General features: G+C 41.6%; 1 protein-coding gene across 1 annotated transcript; it reads right to left on the bottom strand.

Annotated features, from left to right (window-relative positions):
- Positions 1 to 761: 761 nt before the first annotated feature.
- spc25 (SPC25 component of NDC80 kinetochore complex) lies at positions 762 to 9,648 on the bottom strand. The gene is made up of 7 exons (XM_078552327.1): positions 9,361 to 9,648; positions 5,930 to 6,075; positions 4,578 to 4,643; positions 4,345 to 4,491; positions 3,463 to 3,567; positions 3,025 to 3,123; positions 762 to 1,388 (listed from the first exon to the last, which is right to left on the bottom strand). The coding sequence occupies exons 2-7, from the start codon at positions 6,069 to 6,071 to the stop codon at positions 1,270 to 1,272; spliced, it is 678 nt and encodes a 225-aa protein (XP_078408453.1). The 5' UTR covers positions 6,072 to 6,075; positions 9,361 to 9,648; the 3' UTR covers positions 762 to 1,269.
- Positions 9,649 to 14,093: the final 4,445 nt, after the last annotated feature.

Below are 14,093 nucleotides of genomic sequence, written 5' to 3' on the forward strand. Positions count from 1 at the left end.
CTGGCAGTGATTTATAACCTGAGTGTCTTTTCTTTTTAAACATACAAAGCTGTTAAAATGCTTTAAAAACATGTCAATCCATTCTTGATGGTTATTTTATCCAAGGCCAATCACAAAATAAGATTTACGCTTAAGAGAAATATCACTCCATTATTACTGTTTACTTGGAAGCAGCTTTTTTTTGTGCTGTTACACAATTTTAATCAATTTGGAGGTTATTTGGGCATCATTCAACAACTCCTACTGTCAAAACAAAACATAAGTAACCCGCATAAATGTTTTTGCATTTGTAAGCAGATGAGACAGCTGAAAGCAGGGCGACTTAAAGTGATGGCCAAAGCCAATAATAACTTAAGCTCATAACTACAATTAAAAACATTACAATATCATTTACATTCTTGTGGAAATAGTACAGAAAGTAACCTGATTCCAGCCATATGTCTTCAATATCTAGGAAGAACAGCCTACAGAAAGTTATTTCATGCTTGATCCAGATGTGGTATTTCTAGCTTCTTATGGAATATCTAATCGCTACTTCAACACCACTATCCACAGCACCTAAACAACTTGCATTTGTGTGACACCATTAACTTAATAAAATATCCCAATCTGCCCTTCAGGGCACATATAAATGGATGCCAAGCAGTAGCTCAAAAATTAGTGAAGAATGAAGCCAAGAGCCTGACTATTTCTATCATTATGTTACCAATACTCTAATGAAACCTGTTTATTTTTAAAAATTAAATAACACCTTGTACATAAAATGTCGATGAAAATGTTTATTAATCATAACTATAGTATAGTGACTATACAGGAGGCATCTTGTGTTCAGGTCAGAAACAATGACTAAACTCAAGGCTGAATTAGACAGACAGATTCTTGATCTACAAGGGAATCAAAGGTTATCAGGGGATGGGGGTTAGTCAGGCAGGAAATTGGAGTTAAGGCCACAATCGGATCAGCCATGATCTTACTGAATGGCAGAGCAAGTTCGAAGGGCCAAATGACCCACTCCTACTTCTTATGTTCTTAATAGAAACATTTCATGATGTTAATTTATGCCCATGTATAACAAACAAAATAATTCTGGCAGCTGTCTAAGAGAAACAGATATGAACAAGTTTTTCTTTTTTTAAAAAAAAAGGCTACAATTAGAAAACCAATATATTACACAGCCAGTTACTAACATGGGTTCATAAGAGAAGAAAAACTTTAAACAGCCAGGGAAAATGCTATATTAAATACAAAAACCAGGAATACAATCTGGAATTATACTAATGTTATAAAAGCTTTTCTGACATTTGCAAGAAATGCAGAGAAATTGTTGGTTTCTTTGAGTTTTTCCTGCAACAAAGGCATACATTCCAATGGTGGTTCACATGACGTGACTGAAAAGGCAAAGGAAAACAATTAGCTAAATTAACAATTAGTTAGCTAAAATTGATACATTCAAGTAACATACTATCCACAATATTGTTGTAAAATCAACATTTTAGGAACTTTTTTCTGTATGGATCACTGGACCAAAGCCCAAAGATCATGAGTTCAAAATTCCATCAATGCAAGATGTGAAAGTAAATTCAAGAAATGCGTGGACTAGCACCATAATTTTTAACAATTACCATGAAGCTGTGGATTGTTGAAAACACCCAATTGGTTCATAATGTTCTTCAAAGGGAAGGAACAACTCTTATCCAGTCTAGCCTGCAGTCCACACTATGTTCTCAAGGCAGCTAGGGATGGGCAATAGGTATAAATCCAGAGACCAAGGGTTTGATGCCACATCTGTACCGCTCATTTGACACTATCTCTGAATATAAATGCCCTAATTGGGCCAGAGGCAAGCTAGGCACCCAATTAGCAGTGTTGTCTGCAGAGCACAATTGTCAGAGGCAGACAGCAACTATGTCTTGCAGAAGAGAGAAGTCAGAACGTTGAAGGGCCAGCAGCTTTTCTGCACAGAAAAGTGGCAAACAGCCAATAAAAACGTACTGCACCGATCTCTCATTGAAAACCCTAGTGGTTATGATTTTTCATCATAAAAAAAATACTTACATGTTCCTTGCATTGAACCTGACATCTCTGCATCACATGCACCACATTCTTCATGCTGGTAAATTAGAAGTTGAAAATAGCCTTCTGGCCTGCTAACAAGCTCTTCATGGAGCTTAACAGGCCATCAATTGGAAGTGAGTGGGTTCCTAACTCTTTCCCACCCGCCCCTCCCCATCATCTTGTCCTCCCATTGAAAATTCCAGTTCATCCCGGAAGCATCAGAACACAGATCATTAAGGAGTGCAATGTTCAAAGCATGTCCACTGCACCCCCCCCCGCCCCATCTTCACAAGGGCCTTTAATCTACCCCCTGCCATGTGCATGTGTATGATCACGTTTCCACTGATGAGGTTAACAGCCAAACTTTGAGCACTTTACTCATAAGGCCAGAAGCCTTAGTACAAATAAATGCTCCAACACGTCTTTTGATCAACTTCAGCACTTGGTTGGAGGTCAGTTGAACTATCCATAGAGATATAGATGGTACAGGTGCAGCAGATGATGAGCATATTACTAGACATCACTGGTTGAAGTTAACATAGTTAAACATTGGATGAAATCTCCTCACTTTCACATCTAAAAAGTGGTTAACATTGAGAACAAATTTACAGCAAAAGCTGCTGAGGGCAAGATGCTGGATAAATATATAGCTGTGTTGGTCATCATTTATGTACAGGCTGCAAACATTAAATATTCCAAGAGATACCTGGTTCCAGTACTGCCGAGGCAAAAAAAGGCAGGGTAGTGTTATCTGGAGCTCAACAGAGCAAGAATGGAGCTTGTTACCTTTGGAGATCAGGAAGCATTTATGCAGAACTTTTCCTCAAAAGATAAGTAGGATTAAAGTCATGACAGGGTAGGTGGTACATGGCTTATGAAAGAAGCAAGCTTGGAGGGCTCAAATTATTGTCTCATTGCATGCTTATGCTCTTAGAAAGGTCCTACATCTCAGTTTTCAAAATGCCATACCTTCATAATTTCCTTCTTCATTGAATTTCAGCAGAAATGTAAATGGCTGCTTGGGATTTTTATGGCTGATGCATTTGAAGATAAATTGCAGTTGCTCCCCTTTTGAAGAACCATTAAATTAGTTTTACACCAGAAAACTCAAATAACATATCACAAAGAACAATTCAAAATTCAATGCAAAGAGTCACATCTTATCTCACATCATGCCCGAGTTAGAAAACAATGGATTAAATTAGGCTAAAGGTATAAAGTAGAAAACAGTTGATCGAGGCAAATGTTTAAAGATATTGGAAGTATATGGATGCAGCATTTTTTGTGCACAAAACACTAAGCAAAAATATTTTACTTTTAAAAATCTGCACAAGTTTTAAGGAAAACTGACTGTCAACTTTGCAACTCAAAGTTCAGGTCTTTAAAAAAACTATTCCTTGTTCTTACCCTGCACCTTCCTAATTTCGAGTCCCATCCGCTTCTTAAACATTTCTGCAGATGTATTTAATTCTTTCAGCTTTGCTTTATTTTCTTGCTTTTGTGTAGAAATTACTGTTTATGGAGGAAGAACTAATTATTTTCATGACTAAAAAAACCCAACAATTTTAAAGATTCAAGTAGTTCCAATTATTTATGAATTATTAGAAGAGCAAACTTCACTAAATTCACAATAACCAACAATTTAATATCTTATACAATATATACTATTGCATATGCAATTGGGACCAATTTATCCATTTGGTGTCTAAACCAACACTAGATTTAAGTATCTTGCTACAATTGTATGGGGCTTTGGTGATACACACCTGGAGGACTGTGCATAGTTTTGGTCTCAATATCTAAGGAAGGATGTACTTGCCTTGGAGGCAGTACAGCAAATTTTAACTAGTGTGGCTCCTAGGTTTAAAGGGTTGCCCTATGTTGAGAGGCTGAGTAAATTGGACCTATGGTCTCTGGCGTTTAGAAGGTGAGACGTGATCTAATTGAAACGGAGATTCTGAAGGGGCTGGACAGGGTAGACACTGAGTGGTTGATTACATTGGCTGAGGAATTACTTCACCGAAATAGTGTGAATCTTTGAAATTCAAAGGTTTAGCCTCAGAGGGTTGTGAAAGCTCCATTGCTGTATATATTTAAGGCTGAGATCTCTCAGGTAATCAAGGGATATGGGGAGCAGGCAGGAAGTGGAGTTGAGGCTGATCAGCCACGATTGTTTTGAATGGTGGAGCAGGCTCGAGGGGCCTCATGGACTACTCCTATTTCTTATGATTTTATAAAACGTAATCAGGTTACCCTTTCTTCTCCCTGAACGAATCACATTATACATACATTCCTGTTTTGTGAGAAGTCCTTCTTTCAGCTTCTTAATCTTTTCTGATACTTCCTGCTTTTGTCTTTCAATATTTTCAAAATTTTTGTTGACACTCTCCATATTTAAGCGTGTTTGTTCTATGAATGCTTTCTGCTCAGCAATAACTGCAAGAAAAGTGACATTTCCTATTAGTGGTGAGTTGTTTCAGCTGAAGTATAGAACTGCAGTAAAGTAGTATATTAGCAAATACCTTTTTTGGTTAATTGGATATTTTCACACATCTGTTTCTCCTCTTCATATATTTCTAAGCATTTTCCTGTAAAAGTATTAACAATTATGATATTTCTTTAAAGATAGCAAATTGACTCTTAGAAATTAGCCATTTGAAAATGATAGATTTAATACTGTACTAACGTGGTAGTACCATACATTCAAACAAGATCATTTAAATATTGCAACAAACCCAATCTGAGCTTTTGACAGAGAGCTCCACAACTTAATTTTTGTATGCTTCCATGTGATAATGGAGTTTAACCCTGGGTGCTAAATGTACATTTTAGATGTTCATGTAAGAGACACTTTAAAACCAGCAAACCATAAGCAAGTGTATATATGATCAGATAACTGCAATTTGAAGGCCATTGTGCCTCTTAACTTACCATTGTCTTTTGTTGTTAACACAATACTCTATTACAAGGTTTTCAAAATGCACTTTTGCATTGTTGTTTGATACATTGATAAATATTTTGTAAGTACATTAACCAATCACAAAAATGGTTAACAATGGCTACCAAAACGATTAGCCTCGAGCTAACAATATTTACTTCCGTGAAACAAGTTCATTGAAAATAGAAGCAGAAACCTGACGTAAGTGACCAGAAATAGAATGCACATAACAAGGTCATTTCTCTTCCCACTCCATCACCTTTACAGTCCCAATCCTTGGCCCTATCCTCTTCCTCATCAACATGTTGCCGCTCAGTGGCAGTGGCATCATACCCTGACATAGGGTCAGCTTCCGTTGTACACCAATTACCACACAGCTCTACATCTCCACTGCTGTGGTGCTACCAAACTTATTCGTTAACTAATCTTTGTTGAACTAAAAGATCCTCCAGCTAAGCATTGGAAAGGCCAAAGGCATCAATTACAGCTCCCAGCACAAATTCCATAACCTGCACCACTAACTCAACTCCAACCCCCTGCCCCTCCAAACTCCTCACTTAGTCTTAGGCTGAATCAAAATATTTATCACATCAGCTTCTGTTTGAACTCAACAGAATCTTCGAGTTCATGAAAGACTATGATCAGGTCAACACTGATAATTTAAGGAACACAAATCAGAAAAAGAGGGGAAGTTAGGAATTTCTTTACACAGAGGGAGATAAGATTGCAGAAGTCTCTAACTTTCTTTCAGTAAAGTCCATAAGTTTTTTTAAAAAACAGATAAACCGATTTGAAAGGAGCATAAATGCTACATTTATGTGTATAGAACACTCTCCTTTTCTATTCACCTTCATTTCAGTTATAGATTTCACAAAATTTGTAATTACACAGTTTAATTTCATATATAGCAGATAAAATTACAATCTATAAACATACCTTCTGTGATTTTTAAAGATTCTCTGTATCTCTGTTTAAATCCTGCTGGATTATAATTTTCCCACAAACTCAAAAATTTGATCCTGGTTTCGTTTAGCTTTTCATTTAGCTGACACTGTGCATCTTCTTTGAAGATATCCATCGATCTATAGCAAATTATTCACAATGTTAAAAATGCTTCACACCTGTATACAAAAAAAGGGAATTAAATAATTATTGTGTCCATATACATTAAGATATACAGACGTAGTTACCAGATCGCTCACCCTATTACAATAACCTAGAAATAACATTGGTATCAATATGCTTTTAAAAAATTCAGTTAAAGGCTTAATCTTGGAGGGTGAAAGCAGTTTTATAGCTACACAAGGTATAATCTGTTACTGTGAAACATTTTAAAAAGACTTGTTAACTAAACCTTTTCCACCTTTGATATAATGAGGGATGATTATTATATACTTTTGGGGTGAGGCAATGAATGGTACTGAAGGGAATAGGGAAAACACAAAATTATACATTTCATAAAATTATTTTCTCTAGATGTTCAGCTGGAGTAATGCAAGCCATATCATAATATTGTGAGCCAATCCAGTGAAAAGTATACATTTTGGGATTCATTGCTTTGCATCATTTATGTAAAGGACTCACGTGCAAAAATGGCCAGGTTTTGCAGGGGCTGGGAATGAAAGATCCAACAGCAAAAAGCCAGACCCTTTCTTAGGCATAAAATGAGAAAATTTACCTTTAGGCAAGTGAGTAGAATGATGGTTACTGAATGTGTTCAAACCAAAAGATGAGGAATCATTCCTGCCTAAGTGATCACAGTACCTCCTCCTTGTGGTCATTTGTTTAGATGCTATACAACTGATTTTTCACAGGAACTGAAATGCAGTTCAAGAACTAGCATTAGACAGATCACCAGCACACTCACTCACCTTGGGTAGCCCAGTGAAGCTTAAAACTTTCAGGACTGCAACACTGTTGGTGAACTCATAACAACTGGAAGTGCACCTTTCATTTGACAGACTAAAGTAACTATTCCAGGATCAATATAATCCTTACTTAACCCTCACAACATGAGGATTAATTCAGATAAGACTTTTTCTTGGCAGTAAAGTCAATCTGTAGGCATTTATTTACGTTCTTAAAATGGCATTTCAATAGGGGTCTCCTATAGAACTTGAGATTTGTCAAGCAACTTCAGAAAGAACTGAGCATTTTTTCAATCAATAAAAGACAATTCCCGTGGGAAATGACTGATCCCTTCCTAAGACGTTATACTGTCCCCTATGCATGGCAAACCGTGCAGAATTTAGAGGTTTGACATAGTGCTGTGTTATTTGGTCTTATAATTTGCTTTAAATAAATTAAAAACAGGTTCAATGTGTTGCTTTAATCATGTGTAAAGCAAGGCAAGATAAAAGATGGGTTATTAAAGGATCATAAATAGAAAACATACCAATAACAACCATTAGTTCAGATACCTGCAAAATTATGCACACAAATCAAATTAGATCCTATGCACTTGCATTGTTCAGTACATTTACAACTCCCTGAAGTAACACATTGGAGTTTCTGCTCCTGACCAAGATACCTTGTGAAGACATGTCCCCCTTCCAAAGTTCCTTAAGAAAGAATGCTCTGTTCAAAGTCATTTGTTGCAAAAACATTGGCAAACTCCCTATGACATTACTCAGAGTCAGATACCTTAGAACATGGGTGATTAAGACAATTAGTATTGCCAAGCACACTGATTTATTAGTACAGGAGTGATCTGGAATCATCCGGAAGAGGCCCTGGGATGTGGCAGTACTTTCCTTCTCCCTTGTGCATCAGTAATCTTTCCACATAATGCAACCCATTTTAATTTTGGACATCAGTTTTACTACAGAGCTCAGTTTGGGTTCCGTCCAGGGCCGCTCATTATAGCCTTGGTCCAAATATGGACAAAACAACTGACCTTAAGAGATGAGGTGAGAGTGACTGCCCTTGACGTGAAGGCGGCATTTAACTGAGTGTGGCATCAAGGACCCATAGCAAAACTGGGGTCACTGGAATCAGGGGGAAAACTCTCTGCTAGTTGGAGTCATACCCAGCACAAAGAAAAATGGTTCTGGTTGTTGGAGGTAAACCATCTCAGTCCCAGGACATTGCTGCAGGAGTTCCTCAGGGTAGTGTCCTAGGTCTAACCATCTTAGCTGCTTCATCAATGACTTTCCCCCCAACATAATATCAGAAGTCGGGATGGTTGTTGATGATTAACAATGCTCAACACCATTCGTGGCTCCTCAGATACTGAAGCAGTCTGTGTCCATATGCAGCAAGGCCTGGACAACATTCAGACTTGGGCTGATAGTGGTAAATAACATTAGAGCCACAAAAGTACCAGGGCAATGATGATCTTCAACAAGAGAGAATCTAACCATCTCCCAATGACATTCAATTGGCATCACCATCACTGAATCCCCCACTATCAACATCCTGGGAGTTACCATTGACCAGAAACTGAACTGGGCCAGGCATTTAAATACTTTGGCTACAAGAGCAGGTCAGAGACTGGGAATTCTGTGATGAGTAACTCACCTCCTGACTCCCTAAAGCCTGTCCATCATCTCCAAGGCACAAGTCAGGAGTGTGATGGAATATGCTCCACTTGCCTAATGAGTGCAGCTTCTACAATGCTCAAGAAGCTTGACGCTATCCAGGACAAAGCAGCCTGCTTGATTGGCACCCCATTCACTACCTTCACCATTCACTCCCTCCACCGCACAGTGGCAGCAGTGTACACCATCTATTCACCAAGGCTCCTTTGACATCACCTTCCAAACCCTCAACCTCTATCATCTAGAAGAGCAAGGGCAGCAAATGCATGGGAACACCACCACCTGCAAGTTCCCCTCTAAGTTACACACACCATCCTGACTTGGAAATATTTCCCCACCATTCCTTCAGTGTCACTGGGTCAAAAGCCTGGAACTCCCTCCCTAACAGCACCGGGGTGAACCTGCAAGGGCTGCAGCGACTCAAAAAGGTGGTTCACCACCACCTTCTCAAGGGCTGTAAAGGATGGGCAAGACATGCGGGTGTAGCCAGCAACACCCACATCCCATGAATGAATGTATTTTTAATAAACATTGAAAAAATTGGGGGTGGGGGTGAAGGGTGTCAAGAATGAGTGCATTTTGACACAGCTCCCCAGGTGGAACATAAAATCAGGTTGCAGATGTCATCAGCAAGATCAACTGCAGAGTTGGGAACATAAGGAGAGGGGTTCCAGGGGCAGCAACAGCAGCAGTTTGTTTTTGTGAGTCATGGAGGAGTACAATGCTCAAATTCAATTTTCAGAGTACAAATTCAACACTCTTGCCCCACCCCCTCTCCTCTCCCTCAATGCCTCTTCCCCTTCCTCCCTCTTTTCCCTCTCACCTCACCTCTCGGTGATTCTCCTTCTCGCGCTCTCTGCTGTTTTCAAATTTCAACGGCGCGCCTCCACTGGAAGGTACCAAGTCTGTGAAATCTGCGGGGGGGAGGGTGCAAGGCAGTCCTCTCACTGTCTTACTCTTGTTAAAACAACACAAGCAATCATGTGGAATCTAATTTATCTTTAATCAGGTCGGCGTTAATGCCTTTGAGGTTTGCATGGTGTTTCTATAAACCCCATGGTTTCACGGTGGTATAACCCACTACGGTGCTGCCGGTAATAAACTCCGGCATAGGTCAAAGTGTAACTGGAAGTTCCGAAATGCAAACAGGGGCGGGGGGCGGGACCGTTAGCGGATGAGGGCGGGGCAGCGAGACAGTGAGGGGCAGGGCAGAGAGAGGGTGAGGGCGGGGTGCAGGGCAGTGAGGGCAAGGGGGTGGGGCAGTGAGTGGGGCGGGCCAGTGAGCGGGTGAGGGCGGGGCTGTGATCGAGGTGGGGCAGTGAGCGGGTGAGGGCGGGGCTGTGATCGAGGTGGGGCAGTGAGCGGGTGAGGACGGGGCTGAGAGGGGGCGGGGCAGGGTGGAGCGTGGCTGTGTGCGTGGCGGCGGTGGGGGCGGGACAGTGAGCGGTGGGTGGGGCTCTGAGTTACCCGGAATCAGCGTCCAGGGAGAGGAATCGTGCTGGGTGTACAAACTGACGTGTCTATCCAGTATTTTCTGCTTGGTAGAGCAGAGAGGGGGTTTTCAGTAAGAGGAACAGGGTTGGAAACTGAAGAAAATAACAGCACTGGATAATAAAGATAAAAGCAAAATACTGCGGATGCTGGAAATCTGAAACAAAAACAAAAATAGCTGGAAAAACTCAGCAGGTCTGACAGCATCTGGGGAGAGGAACACAGTTAACGTTTCGAGTCCGTATGACCCTTCATCAGAACTGAAGAAAAATAGAAATGAGGTGGAATATGAGCTGGTTGAGGGGGGTGGGACAGGTAGAGCTGGATAGAGGGCCAGCGATAGGTGGAGGCAAAGAAGAGATTGCCAAAGATGTCATAGACAAAAGGACCATAAGACATAGGAGCAGAAATTAGGCCTTTTGGCCCACCGAGTCTGCTCCACCATTCAATCATGGCTGATAAGTTTCTCAACCCCATTCTCCCGCCTTCTCCCTGTAACCTTTGATCCCCTTACTAATCAAGAACCTATCTATCTCGGTCTTAAATACACTCAATGACCTGGCCTCCACAGCCTTCTGTGGCAATGAATTCCATAGATTCACCACTCTCTGGCTAAAGAAGTTTCTCCTCATCTCTGTTCTAAAAGGTCTTGCCTTTACTCTGAGGCTTTGCCCTCGGGTCCTACTCTCTCCTACTAATCTTCCCCACGTCCACTCTATCCAGGCCTTTCAGTATTCTGTAAGTTTCAATCTGATCCCCCCACATCATTCTAAACTCCATCGAGTATAAACCCAGTGTCCTCAAACGTTCCTCATATGTTAAGCCTTTCATTCCTGGGATCGTTCTCGTGAACCTCCTCTGGACCCTCTCCAGCGCCAGCACATCCTTCCTGAGATACGGGGCCCAAAATTGCTCACAATATTCTAAATGTGGTCTGACCAGAGCCTTATAAAGCCTCAGCAGCACATCCCTGCTTTTATATTCTAGTCCTCTCAAAATAACCAACATTGCATTTGCCTTCCTAACTACTGACTCAACCTGCAAGTTAACCTTAAGAGAATCCTGGAATAGGTCTCTCAAGTCCTTTTGCACTCCAGATTTCTGAATTCTCTCCCCATTGAGAAAATTGTCTATGTCTCTATTCTTCCTACCAAAGTGCATGACCTCACACTTCCCCACGTTGTATTCCATCTGCCACTTCTTTGCCCATTCTCCTAACCTGTCCAAATCCTGCAGCCTCCCCGCCTCCTCAATACTACCTGTCCCTCCACCTATCTTTGTATCATCTGCAAACTTAGCCAGAATGCCCTCAGTTCCTTCATCTAGATCATTAATGTATAAAGTGAGAAGTTGTGGTCCCAACACTGACCCCTGCGGAACTCCACTAGTCACCAGCAGCCATCCTGAGAAGGACCCCCTTATCCCCACTCTCTGCCTCCAGCCAGACAGCCAATCTTCTATCCATGCTAGTACCTTGCCTCTAACACCATGGGCTCTTATCTTACTGAGCAGCCTCCTGTGCGGCACCTTGTCAAAGGCCTTCTGGACAAAGTGGTGTTGACGGTGGTGATATTAGCTAAAGGATGTGCTAATGGTGACATTATGAATAAATGATAATAAAGAGATGCCCTTGATGTGCATATAGATTTCAAGGGACAGAAATTTGACTTGGCGGGCGGTGGCGGTTGGGAAGCTGACTGCTACCATGATTGAGGCTGGAAGGCGATTTCACGCTGGTGGGTCAATTAAGCATGAAACGCAAGTGGCAGCATCAGTGCTGCCTCAGGGAGATGAAGTGTTTTCAAAAAAAAATAAAGATTTGAAAAATGTTATGAAACATGTCCCCTCATGTGACAGAGGTTGTCACGCTATCGGTGAAATTTAAAATTTTTTATTTTTATTCCCGCCTGTGAATGAGGTTTCCAAAAAAATTGCAAAGGCTCCTTGGCCTTTTCCCCTGCCCACCAACCTTAAGGTTGGACAGGCAGCGGAAAATTTAAGTTAATTGATACTTTAATGGCATTAACAGGTCTTATAATTGTTGGTTGGCACGCTGCTGATTCCCGCGCGCACATGCCTAGCAAACTATCATGCGACTGCACATTGATGTCAGGATGCTCGTCCGATGTCAACGTGCATCATTTCACACTCAAGCGGGTCGACCTCGCGCCCGCTTGCTGAGGTGAAAATTCTACCTATGAGGCTTTTGTTTAGGGGCTGAATTTACATTCGGAATGCTGTGCTCCCGAGGATGTGTAAAATCCTGCGAGATAATGTAAGGCCGGGAACCTGATGTCATCACACTGATCCACCAGGGCTAGAATTTTATGTCCCATGGGCGAATTGGTGTAAATTAGTGCAAGATGGCGTCGGGTGAGCGCCCCGACGTCATTGTGTACTTGCGCGATATTTTGCTCAGCGGGCGGGTTGGTGGATGGGCCAATCGGCCTTTACATTTTTGATGAAACCTCATCCAAGGGCGGGATGAAATCTCTGTTAGGATTTAAAATAAAAACAAATATCTGGGGGCTTTTTTTAAATTAGCTATGCTTTCAGGTGCCTGATTATGCTGCATGGACATTTTTTGCAGCATTTTTGTGCTTTCTTTTATTAATTGGAGGTCTGCAGCTCCCTGAGGCACCTATCTGCCTTCAGGGAGCTCAGTGGAAGTGCTCATCAGCACCCACAATGACATTGGCGCCCGCCCTCTACCCGCCCCCACCGGCGGTGCTGAGCTGAGCCTTTCTCAGGGCATGTTTCATGCTGGTTGGCTGTTAATTGGCCAGCCGGTGTGAAATTGCGGGCGGGCGTCGATCGCGGTTGGGGGACGGTCCGCTCCCAGGCCCGCCAATCGCACGCGCCCGACGAGCCCAAAATACAGTAGGAGGGCGGACGCCGAAATTGGCAGATCGCCCGCAATTTTTAAAAACCTCGTTAACTAGCAACGAAGTTTACTTGGAAGCCAGTTGACTGGAATAAAAACATTGCCCATGACATAATCCTGTGGGTGCATGAGAAACAGTCGGTGGGAGATACTGTTTTTTAAGGGACTGTTGAAAAGAAGGATTTAAAGGCTGCAAGTGGGACTATGCCTGACTTTAAGCTGTGAGCCTTGGGTAGTGTTGCATAAGAACATAAGAAATAGGAACAGGAGTAGACCATTTGGCTCCTCGAGCCTGTTCCGCCCTTTAATAAGATCATGGCTGATCTCCTTGTGTTTCGATTTCCACATTTCCATCTAACCCCGATAACCTTTGATTCCCTTGCCTAACAAGAATCTATCTACCTCTGCCTTAAAAATGCCGTCTGCACCACCTTCTGAGGCAGAGAATTCCAAATTCGCACAACCCTCTGAGAGAAAAAATTCTCCTCATCTCTGTCCTAAAAGGGCGATGCCTAATTTTCTAACACTGCCCCCTAGCTCTGGAAGGGAGAGGAAACATCCTTTCGACGTCTACCTTGTCAGGGTCGTCCAGGATCTTGTATACTTCAATCAATCACTCCATACTCTTCTAAACTCCAGTGGAAACAAGCCCAGTCTTTCCAACCTTTCCTTAGAATTTTTCTTTTTAGTAGGAATGTACTTATTCTGAATACTCTGAAATATCCCCTAAATGTCTGTCATTGTTTCTTTATTGATCCATCCTCTAGCCTAGTTTCCCAGTTCACTTCAACTAGCTCAGCTTTCATCCCCACATAGTTGCCTTTTTTTTAAAGTTTCAGATACTAGTCTTAGACCCACTCTTCTCCCTTTTATGCTTGATGTAAAATTCGATCATATTGTGGTTGCTGCTACCTAGCGGTGCCTTTACTCTGAGGTCGTTAATTAATCCTGTCACGTTATACAATACCAAGGTTAACATAACTTGCTCTCAGGTTGGTTCCAGAACATGCTGCTCTAAGAAACTAACTTGAAAGCATTCTAAGAACTCCTCATCCAGGCTACTACTGCCAATCTGATTTTTCCAGTTTATTTGCAAATTTTGGTTTTCATAACATTTACATCTGCATCAGGACATTTCCTCAGGAAAGGGGTCAAAAAGGAAATATCCTGATCAACATTGAGCACT

The sequence above is a fragment of the Cetorhinus maximus genome, chromosome 11 (assembly GCF_964194155.1).
Source record: "Cetorhinus maximus chromosome 11, sCetMax3.hap1.1, whole genome shotgun sequence".
In the NCBI taxonomy this organism is placed as follows: Eukaryota; Metazoa; Chordata; class Chondrichthyes; order Lamniformes; family Cetorhinidae; genus Cetorhinus; species Cetorhinus maximus.